The sequence below is a fragment of the Eptesicus fuscus genome, chromosome 12 (genome assembly GCF_027574615.1).
Source record: "Eptesicus fuscus isolate TK198812 chromosome 12, DD_ASM_mEF_20220401, whole genome shotgun sequence".
NCBI classification, from domain to species: Eukaryota; Metazoa; Chordata; class Mammalia; order Chiroptera; family Vespertilionidae; genus Eptesicus; species Eptesicus fuscus.
In genome coordinates, this window is record NC_072484.1 from 30,076,942 (window position 1) to 30,097,290 (window position 20,349).

The 20,349-nt window shown below is 49.2% G+C and overlaps 1 protein-coding gene across 1 annotated transcript in view; it reads right to left on the reverse strand.

Moving 5' to 3' along the window:
* Nucleotides 1-884: 884 nt before the first annotated feature.
* Nucleotides 885-20,349, reverse strand: part of TGM3 (transglutaminase 3) — a 37,691-nt gene continuing 18,226 nt past the window's right edge. Inside the window, exons 8-13 of the mRNA XM_028144673.2 lie at nucleotides 13,605-13,708; nucleotides 11,492-11,737; nucleotides 7,668-7,976; nucleotides 5,259-5,416; nucleotides 1,913-2,046; nucleotides 885-1,495 (exon numbers count right to left, since the gene is read on the reverse strand). Of these exons, the coding sequence (XP_028000474.1) occupies nucleotides 1,348-1,495; nucleotides 1,913-2,046; nucleotides 5,259-5,416; nucleotides 7,668-7,976; nucleotides 11,492-11,737; nucleotides 13,605-13,708 (1,099 nt within the window). The 3' untranslated portion in view covers nucleotides 885-1,347. The remainder of the gene's footprint in view (nucleotides 1,496-1,912; nucleotides 2,047-5,258; nucleotides 5,417-7,667; nucleotides 7,977-11,491; nucleotides 11,738-13,604; nucleotides 13,709-20,349) is intronic.

The window sequence follows — 20,349 nt, forward strand, 5'->3', positions numbered from 1 at the left end:
GGGGCATACTGCCCGCATCAGGGAACCTGTGGTGCAGAAAGCCTGCTTTTCCACGCCGGCCACACAGAAGGCATCGCTGGCCATGCTGCATGAGCACCGGTGAAACAGACCTCGGTCGTTTTTCTCCTAATCCCCTCTCTCCCTGCTCTGACTCTGAAGGAGCCGGCGGCACAGGGGAGGAAGGGAAGGAAGCGGAGGAATGGGACAGAGCCTTCTGCAAGCCAGAGTCAGGCCCCAGCTGAGCAGGGGGCAGGAGCTTGGAGCTGGACATGAGGTTGGACTGGCCCCTTAAATTCAGAAAGTGAGGTCTGATTGCCAAAATGGGATCCGTCAGCACCATCTGCAGGAAAGCTATGGGGTCTGCTTGGAGTTATTTCAAGGGGCAAAGACTGAGGAACCATCAGAGCGTGTGTGAAGGCAGGGAATGCTCCGCTGTGTTAGCCATGCTGAGGCCACCCCAAGGGGCACCTTCTCTCCTGGGGGCCAGAGGAGGAGTGTGGCACCGGGAGGAAAGAGCCCACGTGCGCCGAGGCCAGGCCACCACGGGACCTGCTCTGCTAAAGCGTTCCCGTGAAGACAGAAGTCTTCTCACTGCGACACCTGTGCGGGCCCTGGGCTCTGGAAGCCTGCGTGACCAGGAGCCCCCTCCCAAGGCGGCCTACCCTCGTTGTGGACGTCATATTAGAAAGTTTTCCTAAACTGACTTGAAACATCTCCCTAGTTTTGCATCTGGAGCCACACAGAACAAGCCCACGCCCTCTGGACGGTGGGACTTGGAGAGCAAGGCTTCCCAAGGTCATCTCTTCTCAGGAAGGACCCGGCCCCAGCCCCTCTCTCCTTCCCCAACACCGTAGGCGAAGCAGCGGTCTCTGGAGTCGGTGCAGTGCGATCGTGCTCTTTTTAACATTTATTTTGAGTATAAGGGTGTGAGTTGCCGTGACAGATGGCTAACCATCCCCTCCCCTCCACAGTGGCCTGAGGGAGGAGCAGGAATGTCCCAACTGCAGGCTAGGGATCAGCAAACAGTCCAGACCGGCTTCTTCCCTGGATCCATCCAGAGTCGCTGGGCCAGGTGCCACTCATCCGGCGGCACTGAAGGATGAGAGGGCTGAGCAGGACCATGGGGCTCACAAGGCAGGCGGCCCCAGAGAGAGCCAGGGGACGTGCAAAGCGGTCACGTCTCAGGCCGGGTGGAGCCAGCCCAGCCTGGGAGTAAGGGAGGGGGTGTGCTGAGGCTGGAGCTCCCCATCCAGGCAGCCTTGGGGGACAGAGTGGGTTTCCCAGGCTGGACAGGCGAGCCCTGCCTGCTCCATGGTACCCAAGTTTGTATGGGGCCTCGTGGGCCCTTCACTCGGCCACGTCGACAGACAGCATGGCCTTGATCGCAGGGAACTTGTTGCAGGAGAAGTCAGCGACCAGCTGCTTGGTGCCACTCCGGGTGGGCATGATCTCAAATCGTACCCGGGACCGCTCCTTGGGGCGCAGGGTCGGCACGCTGGTGGGAAAGGGCATGGATCAGTGTTGATGGTGACATTCACAGACCGCAAGCTGGACAGGCCTCTGTGGCCTCAAGTCCTGCTCTGGTGGGGGCTGGACAAGGTCACTGCTTCTTTAGCTCCTTCTAGCTGCTGCCTGGGTCCGGGGCCCCTCCAGCCCCGAGACCCATCGGCAGGGGTGGCGGGGGTCCTCTGCTCTCCCAAATATGCTAAGCCCTCAGGACCAGCTCCAAGCTCTGGTGACCTGGACTTTCCAGGAGTTTAGGTTTGGCGAACCCCAAACCAAATGCAAATGTGTGTGCCTACGGGCAGATTCTCCAGTTCTGATGCTAGAGAATCTCTGTGCGCCCTGCCTGGGAGGCCCCCCTCTGGCCCCCTCCCGCCATCCCACATGGGCCCCCAGGCCTGAGACTCACTCGATCTTGAGGCTGCCCAGCAGCAGGCCGCTTCCCTCCACCATCAGCACGCAGTTCTTCACCGGCTCCTCCAGCGGGTTGGAGAAGAGCATCTGCACGTTCACGGGCTTCCGCAGATGGGCCTGGTCCAGCAACTGCAGGGAGAGAGGACGTGGAGTGAGTCACCTGCCACTCACCGAGAGCTGACGGGCTGGGCGGGCGACTTGGTGATGGAGAAGATGTCACTGAGGACGAAGGCACAGAGGACTGTCTGTTTAGTCCTCCTAAGTGCCAGCGACATCCATGCAGGGGTTTCTAGGAGATTGCTAGGACCCCTCCCCCCCCCCACCCCAACCCCCATGCTACAGACAGGACACCCAGGCTTAGGGGAGAAGCGGAGTGCACTTTAACCTCCCTGCCGGGTTCACAGGCCCCATTTTCCAGTTCACCCTGGGAAGAGCAACCACGTCTTCCCAGGACGACAGGCTGGCTCCTCTGTGGGCCGCTCTGAGGGTTGGGAAAGGTTTCATTCTGAACTTAATCATAGTGTTTTTCTTGAACCTCCGCTCACTGGCTCTCTTCCTTCCCTTCCAGCCTGCCTAGGAGGCTGCAGCTGGCTCAGGTCTGCTCCCCTCTCATGGAGGGGCCCCCACCACCTTTCAGGCCATTCTCCCCTGATGACATCCCATCTAGTAACGCCCTTCTAAACGTCCGGGGCCCGGAATTTCCCCATATGTCATGTTGTGGCCTGGACAGGGCTCCAACATTGTACCGTCTTTGGTCAGAGAAGCCTGGGTTTCCAGTCAGAAAAGCAACCTGGACGGTGTGTTTGCTCCCAAAGCTGAGATCTGTGGTTCTGCCAAGGAGCAGACACAACTGGGCCTCAGCTTCCTCATCTGATGAAACTAGTCCTTCCTTCCTGCCTTCCTGTCCGGGCCTGGAGGGACCAGATGAGATCATGGATGGGAAGAAAGCGTTTTGGAAATAGAAGCTAACTGCCAATCAGCATCAGAGAAGACAAGGGGTTTTACCCAAATTATTACCTTTTCGTATAGATCACCCCTCAAGAGTTTAAAAATCTGTGCCCTGCTCTCAGTGAGCTGTGCATTGATTCATTCAACAGAGACAAGAATGTCTTGATTCTCTGGAGGCCAAAGTAGAGGAGAGAATGGACTGAGAGGAAATTCAGACAAAGATGCCCAAAGAAGAAAGAGCAGATGCCTTTTAACAAGATTCAATAAGAAAGCTCTCGATGGCACATTTCCGGCCTGATTTCCTTTCTAAAGATTTTATGGACTCTTTAAAGACTTGATATGGAAATCCCAAAGATATAGCACAAAAGTGTTGAATAAAAGATAACGCTATAAGAAAGGATGAGGATATTGAGTAAGGGAATATAATGGGGGAAACGTAACTTCATTTAAACACTGATCCTGTTAACGCAGAAAGTTTTCATAACTGAACTGGCTGCTCCCCAGCCTCGCCTCCCAGCCTCTGGAGCAGGAACCAGCACTCAGCTGTCCATCACGGGTACAGGGACCGTGCTTCCCTTACAAGTGCCCTGGGAAGTAGGAGGGGCCTTCGCAAGCAGGGGACAAGCCTGGACTGACCACGAAAATTCTGTGGGTGGCGAAGAATGCAAGCCAGGAGCCAAGCGTCCCTGTGTCAGTGGAGAGGGGTGTTTCTGTTTTACAGACGCTGATTATCGGCTAAGATAATGATTATCGGCTAAGATAGCATGCTGGGGGAGAAGATAGTATGCGAGGGGCCCTGAGCAGGGGGAGGGCCTCTTCTCAGGGAGGTGATGTCTGGGAGGAGACTCCCACCAAGCAATTGCACAAATAAAGGGATAACTTCAACTCTGACAAATGCGGTGTAGCAAGAGCTCACAGGCTCTGAGGGAGTTTAACTAGAGGCCTGGCCTAATTTGGGGAGAGGGTGGGATGCCAGGAACGTCTTCCCTGAGGAAAGGATACCCTGCAAGGGAAGTATTGTATTATCCCCATGACACAGTTGGAGCAACTGAGACGCTGGGATGAAGGGACTTCCTCAGGGTCGCTGCTGCTAAGTGGTGAGGCCTGGATGCAAGGTTACAGGCCCTGCTCGGCTTCCCCCACTAGTAACTGGCCACCCAGCCACTGGCTCCTTAGTGCCTGAGGTGGGGGACCGCCCCGCTCATTCTGAAGCACAGCTCAGACAGTGAAAGGGTCCCCTGACCTCTGGCTGAGGTCAGGAACCCCTTCAGCTAGGGTGCAGCTCAGGCAGGGGTGGGACCAGGGCAGCCACAGCTATCCAGCTCTCAGAAATCTGTGGCTTGGGCGGCTGATGGCATTGGGAGAGAACAGGAAAAGGCCTAACTGTCCAGACAGGTGCGGCAGATGGCAGATATCGCAGGCGCCCGATCCATGCGGCTCGCTGGGGGACCTCACAGCAAGACCCCAACCCCTCTGCCTGTCCTGTCCTGCCAGTCCTTACCCCTCAGCTGTCTGGCTATGGTGGCCTCCAGCCTGGGCTGCGGGGTGGATAGGGGCCCGGGGCTGGGGGAGCAGGGAGAGGCTTGGAGTCAGCACAAGTGCTTTAGGGTTTGGTTCTGAGGAAGAGACCGAGTGGTCCCATGCGCCTCCCGCAGACCTGCAAGCCCCACAGCCTGGGCCCCTGGGAGCAGGGCTTGTCACGGAAACAAAGACAGAGGCAGCCTCGTTCTCAACCGCCGCGAAGCTGCTGCTGCGGCTGCCGGCGTGCCGGGGTGCTCTGAAAGGGCCCTGGGCTGGGAGTCCCGGCGCCTGAGGTCTAGCCCTGGGCTGGCAGTAACTGCCTCTTTCCTTCTCCTGCCTGGGCTTTGGTTCACTCTGTGGGAAATGGCAGAGTCTGGGAGCACGAGAATTGGCTGCTAAGCGTCTGCCAGTGGTAACTCCGGGGTCTGGAGAGTGAGTGGAGAGATGCCCGTGAGTTGTGCCCATGTCTGATCTGCTTCACCAACGTGTCTGAGACCGGGCTGGGGGCCCCTCAGGCAGGACCTGCCCCTTGCGCCCTCTGGGTCCTGAGCCTGGCACGGCCCAGGACCCAGCAGGTGCTCAGGGCTGGGTGGGTGTGTGAGTGAGCTGAAGAGTCCCTCCAGCCACTCCTCAGCTGGTACCCCCAGTGGGTCTGGAACGGGAACCAGGAAGCCACGGGGCCATGTGCCTGTTTATCTCACCCCTCAGGGCAAGGATATTGGTCTGAGCGAGATCTCTTGGCTGTTCCATTTGGCAGAGGCTGGACCCCAGTCCTCTGCCCCTTCCCCAGGGAAGGGCCTTCCTTGTGGTCTGGGAGGGCTGTGGCTCATGGGGTTGGCTGGCGGGGGAGGCACCCCTTCCCCACCCCTTACCTCCAGGGTCAGGGTGGGGTTGTCCAGGATGACGTCCCTCTCCACCACCACCTCGGCCTCATCGGAGGCCTGGCACACGGCTGTGGTCCGGATCATGTTGTCCGCCTTCAGGTACTTCTCATACTGAGCGTATGTGATCTTCACAGGATGCTGGACTTCTGGAAGGCGAAGTCAGGGGAGCAGAGTGAGAGGGAGTGGAACCTTCTTCAGAGCTGATGCCAGCCAAGTCAGTGGGAGCGGGCCAGGAATATCTGTAGCCCCGAGCTTGACCGAGCCCTCCCTGGGCCGGGCCCTGGAGGAAACTCCCCACCCTGTCCTGGGCAGGCTCCAGGCAGGGTCCAGGCAGGGCCCAGGGCTCGGGCTGGCAGGGCAGATTCCCAGGAGGATGGGCTCACAGGGACTGAAGCGGCATCCACACCCAGAAAACGTCGTGGGAGCGAGTTTCCTTCCAAGGGGCAGGGGAAGAATAGGAATGTTAACTTACTGTCTAGTGATGATAACAATAATGATGACAACACAGCAATAATGAGGAAGGGAAGCCAGGGATTGACCAACTGAGTGCCTCCAGCCTCCAGCTCCTCTAATAGCCTGGGATTCTATTGCCACAGAACCCGAACCACCGCCCCACCGCCCCACCTCCTCACCTCCCCACCTCCCCACTCTCCTTCACAGGGTCACGCTGGGTGGCCTCCCCCCTTTACCCCTCCCCCTCTCCCCCCCCCCCTTCTAGCAGCCACAGTGTCCTGTACCCTCTGAGGTGAGACTGTGAGGAGGAAGCGGCCTCTGCTTTGGCCCGGGGGAACATGCCCAGTCTGCCCACCCAGTGGGGACACAACAGGCCCTTGCACCACTGGTCCTACCCTCTCAGACAGTGAGTGCTGGGGCTCCCTTCTGAAAAGGGGGCCTAAAAGAGTCACCCAGAAAGCAGTGAAGCGGCAGGCCTCCAAGAGGGCTCCATCTGCCTCCTTCCCTTCCCCATTTCACCGCTGCCTCCTGTGCAGGATTTTCGGCCCTCACAACTAGCTCCCCCCCTGAGCCTGAAAGTGAGCAGCAGCCAGGCGGCTGCTTCTGGTGCGGAGGCTTTCTGCTAAAATTCTGCGGGAAGTCAGCTTGCCGGGAATGGGAAATGCTGCCCTCGGACAGGTGTGGCGCGTCTGGGGTTCTCTGCAGACTGAATTCTTTCACGATGGGCTGTGTCATTAACCAGCCTTTGTTCGTTCCTGCTGTGAAGCAAGTAGCCACCCCACCCTTGTTAATCTGCTTTGTAAGTCCCAAATTTTCATCACAGCTTGAGAGATTCTGCCAATGCGGGCACACCTGCATTCTGAGCCTTCCCGGCACCGGGCTTTCTCCACTCCACCTGCCCCCTTTCTGTCTGTGCTACCCGGGAGCAAGGAGTCACCATTCCTCCCAAATCCTCGGACCTCCCAGAAAACCCACCACGCATCAGGCAATCCACTCACCCCCTGGCAGCTGGGCCAGGGTTCAAGACCACACCGCGTGCTGCCACCTTTCTAGGGTCAAACCTGAAAAGGGGCTCATTGTGGGGCAGGGTGGGGGTGGCATGCGGGTGTGTGTGGCAGCTGTATACACACATCCTAGATGATGAGGGTAGCCCTGGATTTTAGCATCAGGAAACCTAGGACGGAGGCCCTGGAATTGCCACTTACTAGCTATGACACTTCATTTCTTAAGCAAGTCACAATCTCTCTAAGCATCAGTTTTGGCCTCTGTGAAATGGGGGTATTGGAATCTATTATTTTTTAGAAGATCAAGTGAGGCAGTATACAAGGACGTGCTCTGCACACTGTGGGAAGTGGTCTAGACCTAAAGGCAGCAATTTTCAACTCAGGGCACACGTAAACTAATCAGTAAAATTCTGCAGCACACACACACACACACACACACACACACACACACACACACACACAGGTATTTTTTTTGCCAATATGACACACAAAAAAGGTATAATTTTGATTCATCCACACCAGATGGCTAATGTGTGTTGGCTGTTGTCATTTTTAAAAAAAATATTTGACAGTGTAAGGGAAAAGAGGTCAGTGTCCCTGACTAAATAGTCAGGTATTGCATGTTTTAAAAATTCCTGCGGCATACCAGTGTGTCGAGGCACACCAGTTGAAAATCGCTGCTGTAAGGGATAATGCGGTATGTCTGTTATTTCCCCAGCCTCCCTCCTTCCTTCCTCGCCCAGGGCATGAAAGAATTTGGGTTGGCACCACCCTGACTTGCACTGTTCGCCATGACAGCAATTTCCCCAACCTCACAACCCAAGGCTTAACCAGCTCCTTCCTTAGACAACTGAGTCAGTTCCAATTCGAACTCTCCAACCCCAACTGAATGTCAGCGACCTTGGCTACACTGTGCCTCACAACCTGCAGGGTGAGTTACCTTCCTCAGGGTCCAGAGAGATGGTGACCGAGTCCTTCCACACCTCGTGGACAAGGGTGCCATTGTAGACGATGGTCCAGGCCGTCATGTTCACCGTCACTGTCTTCATGTCACTCGTCAGGTTTTTGAGCGTCAGGGCCAGGTTGACTTCTTTGCCCACTGCCAATATGCCCATGACCTTGAACACCCCAGAGATGCTGGGCTCCCGTTCGTCTCTTTCGACCTCTGTTGCAGACGTTGGGCCAAATGTTCTATTGGGTTTAAGTTTCCCCATTGCCTTGTCAAACACTTGCCTTTCCTGGCTGGAACCTGTGTAGGGGGAAAGAGAGAAGCATCTCAGGGATACGGTGGCAACCCGGACAAAGGAGAGCGCCCTGCCTGGGAAGGTGGCCTGGGACTAACACCGGTTCTGCTGCCGCACAAGGATTCTGATCCAAGCAAGTGGCCGACCTCTCCAGGTCTCCGTTCGCCCTCCTTAACGTGAGGCTCACAGGCCAGCGGGTCTGTGGTGCTTTTCCTATCAGCTCTAAGTTTCCGGGGAACTGCAGGGGAAGCTCTATCAGCAACTGTGTAAGATTACTATATGACTTGATATTTTGTGTAGGTCAATTAAGTTAGATTTATTTATTCATACTTTGGATAGAAAGTCCCTTGTAAGACTTAAAGAACAAACAGATAATTTGAAAATAAATAAAAACTGAGCTGAGGCTTGGCCAGTGTGGCTCAGTGGTTGCGCATTGATCTATGAACCAGGAGGTCACGGTTCCATTCCTAGTCTGGGCACATACTCAGGTTATGAGCTTGATCCACAGTGGGAGGTGTGCAGGAGGCCGCCCATCAATGGATTCTCATCACTGATGTTTCTGTTTCTCTCTCCCTCTCCCTTCCTCTCTGAAGTCAATAAAAAAATATTTTTTTAAAAAAACTGAGCTGAAAAGGTTAGAGTGAGTTCATAAGCAGGAAAAAAGGTTATGATTTAGAATTGACTTTCAACCATTAAACCAAGTTGTTCTGCTTTGTTTCTAAGGATGCTTTACGAGTTGAAGAGTGGTTCTTTTGTCCATGACGGTTGACAAGAATTTCCCATGGTTGGTATGGTTCCAAGTTGTGAGTGGTTGTTGAGAGAGTTCAAGTTTCAAAAACACGAAGGACAGGTTTTCTGACTCTACGTCCAATTGTGGGTCCTGCTGAATGTGATGGTATAGGTGGCCCCAGGGCAATGGCCATGGTGTGCAAGAGCTGAGTAACTGGCTCTACGCATCTGAGCCAGTGTTGATCACTCAGCTCACATTAGGCTCCCTGCCTTGATCTGAAGATAGACGCACTACCAATGAGAAGGTGTGGACCTTGCAGGAACACGAAACACGAACAGAGGTCCACAAGGAATTACCATGTTTGTATCTGCAGACCATACTCATGGTCCCAACTTCCCCAACCAACCTGTGAAATGTTTAAGATGCCAAAATGACTTATTATAAGCGTTTTACAACTTAGCAAGGCCTTTCCCATAAGTTACATGTAACTGGCTGGGACCTCAGAGGTCCACTCATTTAAACCCATCACATTAGAATAAAGGCTCTAAGTGGGGAAGCAACTGGCCCAAGAGATAGTCTAATCTGGGGATTAGAGGCAGAGAGAGGGCCAGTCCTCAGGACCCATTGTCCTAGGTTCCTCCCATACACCCTACTGAAAAGGAGGCAGAGAGAGGGCCAGTTCTCAGGACCCATCGTCCCAGGTTCCTCCCATACACCCTACTGAAGAGGAGGCAGGTGCCAGGTTACCCAAGCTGATAGCTCCTGGTGGGCTGGGTTCCTTTTGGTGCTTTCCCATTCTCTAGCCGAGTGGGACATCCACCTCCAGGGCTGATGTCTATGCAGGGAGCTGAGCCATCTGCGTCCAGGACCTCGAAGCAGGCATGTTTGTACAATGAGGCTCAGAGCCTAGATACCTATATAGGTCACCTGCTGGGCTTACTCAAGACTCAGCTTCCTGCTACTGTTTTCGCCCTTGTGTTGCTATTGTGCAAATGCTTAGCAACCCATTTTATGAGCTTTTCCTCCCCGGGGCCCTCAGAGACAAACTGGCATCATTAAGTAAGGAGACCCGGGCAACAACAGGCAGGTGATGAGCCCTGCTGTCACGAAAGGGGCTAGGACCTTGCCAGGAGTCCTGCAAGGATTCCCCCATCCTAGCTACAGCCTGGCCCCGTTCCATTGCTTAGGTTTGACTGAGACAGCCAGAGCTCCCAAGATGTGACAGTAAAATAAGGCACCCCACAGAATCATATATCCAAGTGTAGTGCACTTCAAAAGTCCCCTTGGGAGGTTGTTATTCCAAAGAGGCTGCAGACATTTACGTTGGTAAAAATCACCACTGTTTATTAAGTCCTCACTCTGTGGCAGGCACTGCACTTGGCACTTTATGGGCACACGCTCATTGGTACTGAAGACAGGCATTGCTACTCATTTCACAAGTGAGGGAGGGAGGGATCAGGGGTCCTAAGAACCCTGCACAGTTCTAAGTAGTAGGGCTGGGGTTCAATTCCTGACCCGGGTGATTTGTTCCCTGGCCTCTACACTGGTTTCGACACCATGACATTGCTGAAAACGCTCGCCCTGCACCCGCCTCCTCCTGCCTGTGAAGCTCTACAAGGGCAGGGGCCCCGTGTGAGTGATCTTTGTTGCCTCCCTAGAGCTGACATAGAGCAGGCGCTTGGGGAGGTCTCAGTCCATGTTTATTGACTGAGAGAAGGGCCATCTGACCCCAACAGTGGGAATGGCCAGCAGAGACAGATGGGGCCAAATTGAGGCCACTGATCTCATTGCCCTCGAGTTGTGCCTCAAAATGTCCACAAATACCACTGCCCAGAAGGGTCATCTACTTGACCTTGGAGTCAGACCCCATCTCCTGTGCTCAGCTTTCCTCCTGTGTAAACCGCAGCCGTCACCAACAGTCAGCAGCTGCTCAGAGTTTTCAGGTTTACTTCGGGGTGTATGGTGGGCATCTTTACGACATCACCTTTCTTAATTCTCAGAACCAACTGTGAGGATCCACTGAAGCAACTATTTCACAGCATTTGCTGGTCCCATTGAGGAGGGGCTGTGGCTGCTAGAGCAAGCATTGATTTACTTTAGGCTATTTCTGGACATGAATATCACCTTCAAATGTAGAACTTTTGTCACTATTGAGACTCCTCAAAGAGATAGGCTGTTGACTCCGATAGCAATTTCCAAAATAGAGCAACAAATGTCATTTGAGTTAAGGGTGGCCTCACAACAACTAGTCTTCCTGGTGACTTGGGGGGGGGGGGGGGGGGGCCGTAAGCATGTAAATGCTGATTTCAGGGACCCAGGTGTTCGCCTCACTTCCTCTAGCATCTTGGGAGTTGGAAGTGTATACAGCACAGCCCCATGTCTTTGGGGTCCGGTCTTTGTCCATTTCTTTGTTCAGATCATGCTTCCTGCCTGTTACTTGGAGGCTAGGGGAGTGGGAGGACTGACCAATGTCTCCTAAAGCACTTGGGGGTCCCCCCTGGGGCCAGGTTTCCCCTGTGTGCTCAGTCACAGTGCTGCCACCCCATTTGTGCCATTGGCAATAGGACACAGCTGGAGACGAGCTGGAGTGAGAGCCGCCTGTGCCCCATGGCAAACGTCTGCTGGCGCCAGTCTGGGGAACTGGGTGTTAGGTGCCAGGGAGCAGTCCTACCATTCAGGCAGAACTGGCTGAGAACGAGGGAGGAGCATGTGGATTTTGCCTTCCCCACCCTAAAGCTGTCTTCTACCATCAAACCCCAAGTGGCATAGCCCCACCAGCGTCCCTCCTACCTTCTGGGTACTTGTACTTTTCAGTGACATCCATGCGAGAGTAGCTGCCCACCGCCTTCGTGCTGATGTATCTGCCAATGGTGTTTGTGTCTGAGGAATTCTGCTTCTGGGAGTTGCGGCGGGCATCGTAGATCCAGGTGATGCGGTCGGCATTAACCTCCGCAAAGATGAAGGGCATGTCGAAGTCCAGGTTCACATCGCCCTCTCGGATAGCCGCCACCGAAGCGGGGCCGCACTGGAACACCCCTAGTGGCCAGGGTGCAGAGGTTGGGTGCATGCCAAAGCCAGGCCCATCTGCAACAGCCCACCCAGGACCTGTGCTGCTGGAGACCATCCATAACCACCCAAGTCTCCTGCCTCTACCTGCCAAACTCCTGTAGCCCCAACAGCCCGCCCCCCTCATTGGCACTCAAGACAGACTATCATTATCTTCTGCAATGGCACCCTGGTCAGACGCCACCTCTTTAGGAGACTAGCCCAGTCCTGAATCCTGTGGGTGCTGACCCACTGCCCTGGGTCATACTGTCTTGCGCTCAGGGTGGCCTCTTTTCTTCATCTGCAAATTGTTCTTCCCAAATCATCGCACCTCTATTCCTGGAAGACTTACCCGAACACCCAGCCCACAGGAGTGTCTTGCTCCTCTGAGCTCCCAAGCCCTGACTGTCACCTCCCTTCTCTAGCACTCTGTATAGGTAGCACTGATAGATAGATAGGTAGAAGATAGATAGATAGATAGATAGATAGATAGATAGATAGATAGATAGATAGAGATAGGTAGATGGATAAGTAGGTGGACAAATAGATAATAGATAGATGAATAGATGGATGAATGTAAATTAGATCTAGATATATAGATATAGATATAGGTATATATATAGGTATAGATACAGATATAGTTTCATTCATGAAATACCCAGCTGGAAAAAAAGGTGCAGCAGAATAGAAAGAAGAGTATTTTCCAATTTGCATTTACAAAACAAATGAACAAAAAGGTACACACACACTTTTATGTGCCTAGAACAGTCACTGTCAACTGTTTTTGTTTTTTTAAACCATGACCTCTAGAAATAGATTTTACATCTTGCATATATATGATCCTGAAACAGAAGTTTCACAGGGCAGTGCTTACTCTTACTATGTCCAATGCATCCGGCTATTTTCTTTCCTCCACCCCTCCCCCCCACTTTTGCATGCCATCTTATTTCATTTCTTAAATTGATGGTCACATTATTATTTTTTTGTTAATCCTCACCTGAAGATATTTTTTCCCATTAATTTTTAGAGAGTGGAAGGGAGGAAGGTGGGTGAAGAGAGAGAGAGAGAGAGAGAGAGAGAGAGAGAGAGAGAGAGAGACATTGATGTGAGAAAGACACATCGGTTGGTTGCCTGACTGGGGCTGGGGATCAAACCCGCTGCAATCCAGGCACATGCCTTTGATCAGGAATTGAAACCAAAACCCTTCAGTGCTTGGGCCGATGCTCTAACCACTTAGCACACTGACCAGGGCCCACTAACTTGATTTTATAATCACTAATGGGTTGCAGTGAAAAGTTTGAAAAACAGAGGTCCAAAACATATCTGGAGGGTTACTATCCTATCCCTAACCTCCCTCCGCAAATCTGGTCACATTTGTTGCTTCTGATAGAGAGGCTGCATTGGGGGACTTAATGTTCATCGCATGGTTTGAAAAAAAATTTAGGCATGCGCACATATTACTTGTATAATTAACTTTTTTTAAGTTTGAAAGAAATAACAAAAAATGAAGGTAAGAGACAATCCTGTGCTAGGAGGAGCAGGCTACTAGAGGAAAATCACTGTTGACAGAGGACGGCTTCTTTTCCTTGTTGCCTGGCACATGCCAGGGCCTCCGCAGCAGCGATGGCAGCCATATAGGCACAGGGAAGGTACTCAGTTAAATAGCAGCTGGAGCCAAGCAAAATTAGTAGGAAATGTACTTTGGAAATACATTGTTTTAATCCCTCTGTGACTTCCAGAGATGGAAAGGACTCAGGTGACTTTCCTGTGCCACTGTCCACTACTGTAAAGAACTGAGAGGCTGTGACTTAGAACCAAACCCAGATCAGGGGCCATCAGTGGGCCAGCAGGGGGTTACCTTGACTCCTCTCCTGGGGGGTAGCATCCAGAACCTGCCATCCATTGTATGAGGGGCCCAGGTCATTCCGCACAAACCAGGCTTCATTCCAGACGTGGAAATTCCTGCAGATAGAAACAGAGACTGAAGAGCTTGCCCAAGGCCACACAGCTGGTGAATGGCAAGACCATATCTCTGATCTGACAGTGCAGGGCTCTGATAATGGTCAAATGAGTTTACTCCATGTCAGCTATTGTGCTAAACATTGGCGAGCATTGTCTCACTCAAATTCTCACAGCACTACCTGAAGACATGTTTATTGATGAGAGAGAGAGAGAGAGAGAGAGAGAGAGAGAGAGAGAAGAGAGAGAGAGAGAGAGAGAGAGAGAGAGAGAGAGAGAGAGAGAGAGAGAAGAGAGAGAGAGAGAGAGAGAGAGAGAGAGACAGAGAGAGAGACATTGATGTGATAGAGAAACATTAATTGGTTGGCTTCTGACTAGGGATTGAACCCACAACCTAGGTATGTGCCCTGACTGGGAATCAAACTTACAACCTTTTGGTCTAAGGATGATGGTCCAGCCAACTGAGCCACCTGGCCAGGGCTGAAATGGGTACTATTTCTATGCCCAACTCATAAAAGGGAAAACTGGGCTCAGAGAAGTTAGCAGCTAACAATGACAGAATCAGTGTGGACCCAAGTATGCCTAACTCCAAAATCTAGGTCCTTGACCACCATGTTCTACTGCCCTTCTGAGGAGCAGAACAGAACCAGGTTAGAGCCCGTGAACCAGCTGGTAAACCCATACAGTTTACTCTTGTGTGCCCTATACTTACATTTTGTGTGGGCTGAAAGTGAACAGGACTGCAGTGAGAATGCTAGGAGCCACAAAGCCTTTGGGCTGAGATCTGGATTGAAGAATGACCAGTCCTAAAATGTCCTTTATCAGTGACATTCCCTTGCCTCCCAATTGCTATGTCTCAGTCACCAGTCCCCCTCCCTCACCAGGTACTGCCAATTAGCCAAAGTCTTATTCATTCTTGATTCTGCACTCTTCTTTCCTCTCCAATCCTACAACAATGACTTAACATTGGCTTGGCTCTCTGAGGTTCAACTAGAAGAAAATATAAGTCTGACATAAATCCAACTTGAAAAAACAATTAAAAAAAAAAACTCACAAGGTGGGGAAGATAGTTTTAGGCAGAGACTCAACTTCAGAAGTCATAAAGAAAAAGACTGATACATTTGACTATTTCAAAATATTAATCTTGCATATACCAACCAACCAAACAAACATACAAACTGTGATTCTGTTTCCAACCTAGAGTAACAAGTTCATAGTGGATAGTTCCCTCTGCAGATAACAATAAACTGGGGGAAAAAGACAAAAAAAAAGACAACACTCTGGGAGTGAACAAAGTTGGAAGGGAGTCAAAACCTGGAGGAAGGGGATAGCATGGATTGAGTTTCACTTTTGATGACTTTGCCCTGGAATAGGCCACAGTTGGGATAAAATGCAGGGCAGTAGAAACTCCAACAGACAGAGGAGGTAAAAAACAGAGCCTGGTTCAACCAAGGACACTAGGGGGAAGTCTTAGAAAGTGAAGAATCAGAGAAAGACAAGCCCTAATTTTATATAAACTCTGCCCAAGCTTCTCAGTGACCTCTTAACCATGCATATATGAGGCCCACTACAAGCAGTCCAGCTAAAGACAAACATACACTGAGACCTGAGCTTCTGCTCACCACAGGTGAGAAAGAGTTTGCAGTCTGAGTCTATCCCAAGTAGACTGCTAGGACAAAACACAAAATATCAGAATGCAGACATACCCAATGTCTACGTTAGAATTCCAAATCACTCAACATATAAAAACAACAGAAGCCCTTGCCAGTTTGGCTCAGTGGATAGATCCTCCACCTGTGGACTGAAGGGTTCGATTCTGGTCAAGGGCACATGCCCAGCTGTGTGGACTGTAAATGAATAGGACTGCAGTGAGAGTGATACATCTGGCTAGGACTCACAAAGCCTTGATCCGATTCCCAGTAGAGGGGCCTGCAGGAGACAGCAAATCAATGATTCTCTCTCATCATTGATGTTTCTAGCTCTCTCTCCCTCTCCCTTCCTCTCTGAAATCAATAAAAATATTTTTTAAAAATAAAAAATAAAAACAACGGGAAAACATAACATATCCTCAAGGGAAAAGACAATCAAAAGTGACTCATCTACACTAATAAAAGAGAAAGATGCAAATTGACCGTACCTCTGTGATGCCCACCAACCAATCAGGAGTGAGTATGCAAATTAACCCAACAAAGTGGTGGGTTAATTTGCATATGCAGACATGGAGCAAAGACTGAAGACTGAAGGCTCCTCTGTGGCTGGAGCCAAGCCTGAAGGCTGAAAGCTTGGCTCTGCTGTGGCCCGGGTCCCAGGTGCCAGAGGAAAACTGGTGCTGGCAGCCAGGGGAAGAAAGGCCTATTGCATGAATCTTCATGCAATGAGCCCCTAGTCCGTAGATAATCTAGATGCTGGAATTATTGGACAAGGACTTTAAAGCAGCTATTGTAACTATGCTCAATGAAATAAAGAAAAGTACGCTCATAACAGATAAAAAGAGGCATTCTTAGCAGAAAAATAGAAACAATAACAAAAAGGAGCCTAATGGAAAATTTCAATTGGAAAAAAGACCAATATCTGAAATTAAATAAATCCATGGATGGGCCTATTAGCAGAATAGAAGTGACAGCAGGAAGAGTCAGTAAACCTGAAGATAGGTCAGTAGAAATTACTCAAACTAAAGAAGAATGAGAAAACGATGGGAAAAAAAATCTACAAAGTGGGGAAAATACATGCAACATATATGGTAGACAGAAATTTACTATAATTAATATTATAAAGTACCTACAAATCAATAAGAAAAATACACAAAGTAAAAAGTCAAACACGCCAATAATGGCCAATGAGCAGGCAATTTTCACAAGAAAGACCCATGATCACTCAACACGTGAAAATAGTTTTAACCTCACTACCATTAAAAGAAAATTAAAATGACAAAGAGATACCATTACACTTGTTAAACTAACAAAAATGAAAACATAGGATGCTGGGCATCGTTCTGTGATACTCATTCCAGGTGTGGGAGCGCCAGCACTGCCATGCACCATGGGAGTTTAAACTGGCTGACATTTGTGAAGGGCAAGTTGGCAATGAGGATCAAAAACCTTTAAAAATATGCAGATGCAATGAGCCAGTAATTCCACTTCCAATAATTTCTCTTATTAAAAAACTCCCATGAGTGCACCTAGATGCATATGGAAAGATGTTCACTGAAGCATTGTTTGTAATAGCAAAATTAATGGAGGAAAAGTTCATCAGTAAGGGAATGCTCAGGTAAATTGTGGCACAGCCGTGCAACCAGATATCACAGAGCTGTCCAGAAGAATGAGCAAAATCAATCTAGCACGTACAGGAAAAGATGTCTAAAATATATCCTCAAGTAAGAAAAGCAAGTTACAAAATATGTAGGTGACAATGTATAAGTTTATAAAAATACATACAAATACCATGAACATTTTTGGATTTAGAAAATTATACATTTAAAAAAATCAGTTTTAACCTCACTACCATTAATTCTATTATTTTAGATAACCACAGTTTAGATAACAGTTTGGTGTGTATATATTGTGCCTATGAACAGATTTGGGTGCACATTGAACTAAGTTTTCCATTATTTATTTTTTGTAATGTTTTCAGTTTCTATTACTTCTGTAATACTATAATTACAAAATAAGTGAATATTTTAAAATGTGTATATTATATAAACACTAATAGCTAATATATTACCTGTCAACCTAGAAAGTTACATGTGTTTTAACTTCCCTATATGCTAACTCATTTAATCTTCACAACGTTCTTGTAAGGTAGGAATTATTATCTCTGTTCCGCAATTCTGAAAACCAAGGCACAGAGTAGTTAAGTGACTTGTTTAAGGTCTCCCAGCGCGTAAAGAGGGAGAGTGGGATTTAAATCCAGGCAGAAGGGCTGCAATGCCTTTGCTTTTAACTACCTCTAAGTTTTTATTTATTCCTTTTTATTGAATTTATTGGGGTGACACTGGTTAACAAAATGATACAGGTTTCAGTTGCACAATTCCACAACCCATCATCTGTAAAATGTATTGTGTGTTTCACCACCCCAAGTCAAGTCTCTGTCCATCACCGTTTATCCCCCCATACACTCTTCTACCTCTCCCCCTTGCAAACACCACACTATTGTCTGTGTCCATGAGTTTTTCTCTTTTTTTTCCCCCTTTTTTGCTCAATCCCTCCACTCCCAGCACCTCAACCCCCTCTAAATTTTAATTTATTAACATAGAAAAATCTAAAAAACGATAAAACAGACCACTCAACTTGATCCTACTTGGGTCATTAAAACTCAACACACATACTAGTACATCTAATGTGTGTGAATCTAAACAGAATGAAATGTCTAAAGGATCTATCTCTAATGTCATTAGTACTTTTCTTTGGGTAGTTATATTACTAATGGCTCTTCCTACTTATTTTTTAAATTATTTTATTATCAGGGGAAAATTGTTTTCATTTTGGGTGTTGTGAGAGGCTTCCCGTGGGGACCAGAGGGATGCAGTACCCGAGGGCGCTCTGCCCTGCAAGCTGTCAGAGGAGGCAGAAGGCTCCGTAAGCACTTCTCAGGAGCAGCCAGGGAACAGGGAACTAAAGAGTCGGCGCCAAAACAAGGCAGAGAGGGAGAAGGCCACCAGAGGGGAGCCAACAGCTCAGTACAGATATTACCAACCACTGATATGATGGGAGGAAGGAACACCCTTATTCACTACAGGAATGAAGCAGACGTTATTACTATCCTTTTGGGAGGCAACAGCCACAGAGGTCAGAAGCCTTTAAAATGTTTATCTCCTTTAACCCAGGATATACCATTTCTAGAAATCGTCCTATGAGACTAAAAACAGACACGCTCAAGATTGACATATAAGAATGCTCACGATGCTGTTATATACAAGAGGAAGCAAAGGGAATTGGACAGGTAACATAGAGAATGGGAAACAGGTAACAGTACGGAAAGAGAGATGGCTCAACCACTCAGTGGAATATGATACATTTAAATCTTATTTTTGAAGATTATTTAATGACAGAGGGAGCATGCTGATAATGTTCAGTAAAAAAGAAAAAAATGATTTAAAACTTTGTGACATGGATGATTTCCATGAGTGGGAAAAAGGAGGATGTATGTGTCATATGCTCTGTCTTGTACCCATGCCGTGTAAAATGTGCAATCCCAATTCTATAAACAACAAATAGAGAAAATATTGGGTAAGAAATGATCAAATATTAAAAGTATGTTAAAAATCAGATTACAGATGATATATTCTGCAATTTCTATAATTATAAAAAAAAAAGCCATCATAAAAATGATCTCTTGGAAGACCCACAAGATGTCTTTTTGATCCGTTAGAATTTACCCAGGAGAAAGCAGGAGTGTGGGAAGATGATCCTAGATGGATAAAAGAGGCAAGGGAGGGATGAAAAAGCAGTAACAGCACCAAGTTTCATATTTGTTTTCTTCCCGGTACAGAACCCTAAGGGAAGGGCGGGTTGGTTAAAAAAAAAAAAAATGGTAAGTAGCTGTTTTAATACTTATTTGCAAGGCGGGAATTTGATAAAGAGCAGATAATAAACAATTCCTGGTTCCTCCCTCATTCAGAAGCCAGCACTTTACTCACATTTCTTTGGGTTTCAAACCCCCAAGGGCGCCACCATGGAAATTCTGTTTTGTTTCTGTGTGTGCCACACTCCCAGCCTCTGTTCCTGTCTTGAGGGTTTAGCAGTAGGAGCTCAGGAAAAGAACAGGCTGTAGGCACATACTGAAAAACACATTCCTGCCCCTCCTGTCTCCCTCCACCGAGTCAGTTCTAATGAAATCTTTGAAGTTTATAAACCAGTGCCCTAGAGACAGCAACTCAGTTATGCTTATCTTTGAATTTATGGGGTTAGTAGACCCGGTCTAGAAAGTGACCCCAATCCCTTAGTAAGCTCCAGTTTGTCCTTCCAAAAGTAGTTAAGATTCTACTTTCTCCAAAAACTTTTCCTGACATGCCTAGAGAGTGCCAACCATCACTTGTGCTATCTCTGAATCTTGCACATTTGACTTCTTTTACTCCATAATTGCCTCTCTTCTCATGCAGCCATGAACTTCTCCAATGTTGTTCCTGCGTCTCACTGCTGTTGGTGTCCAGGTGCTCAGTGCAGGGTCTGGCATACAGTACGCACTTATCATGCTTTCTGAATTGAATTGCTCTGGGGCCTTGGTTTCCTTACCAGGAATCTGAGCAAGATGCTGTAGGAACATTGGGGGCTGGCTAAATAGTAGTGGAGACGAATAGCCATGGGGAGATTGCATTGGGAGCCAAGGACTCTGCAGATGGGTGGGGTGCCAACACCTTTTCTCCAGAACTGGCTGACTCCACCTCCCTGGTGACAGGGCAGGGCAGTCCCACGTGCCTTCCACCTCGTGCCTCTATAAAGTCTACAAGTAGAGTCAGGTCTGTGACTCCAGAAATTGAGGAATCAAGTAAGATACATTAAGAAAACAAGTCTGAAATGTCAAGATAAAGATAAGTTTGGCCAAACTGCTCCAGATCATTTGGTTACGGAGCAGGCCCCAGAGACCTCCTGTACAGGGGTCCAGAAGGGGGCCCGAAAAAAGAAGCATCCCAGACATAACTCCATACA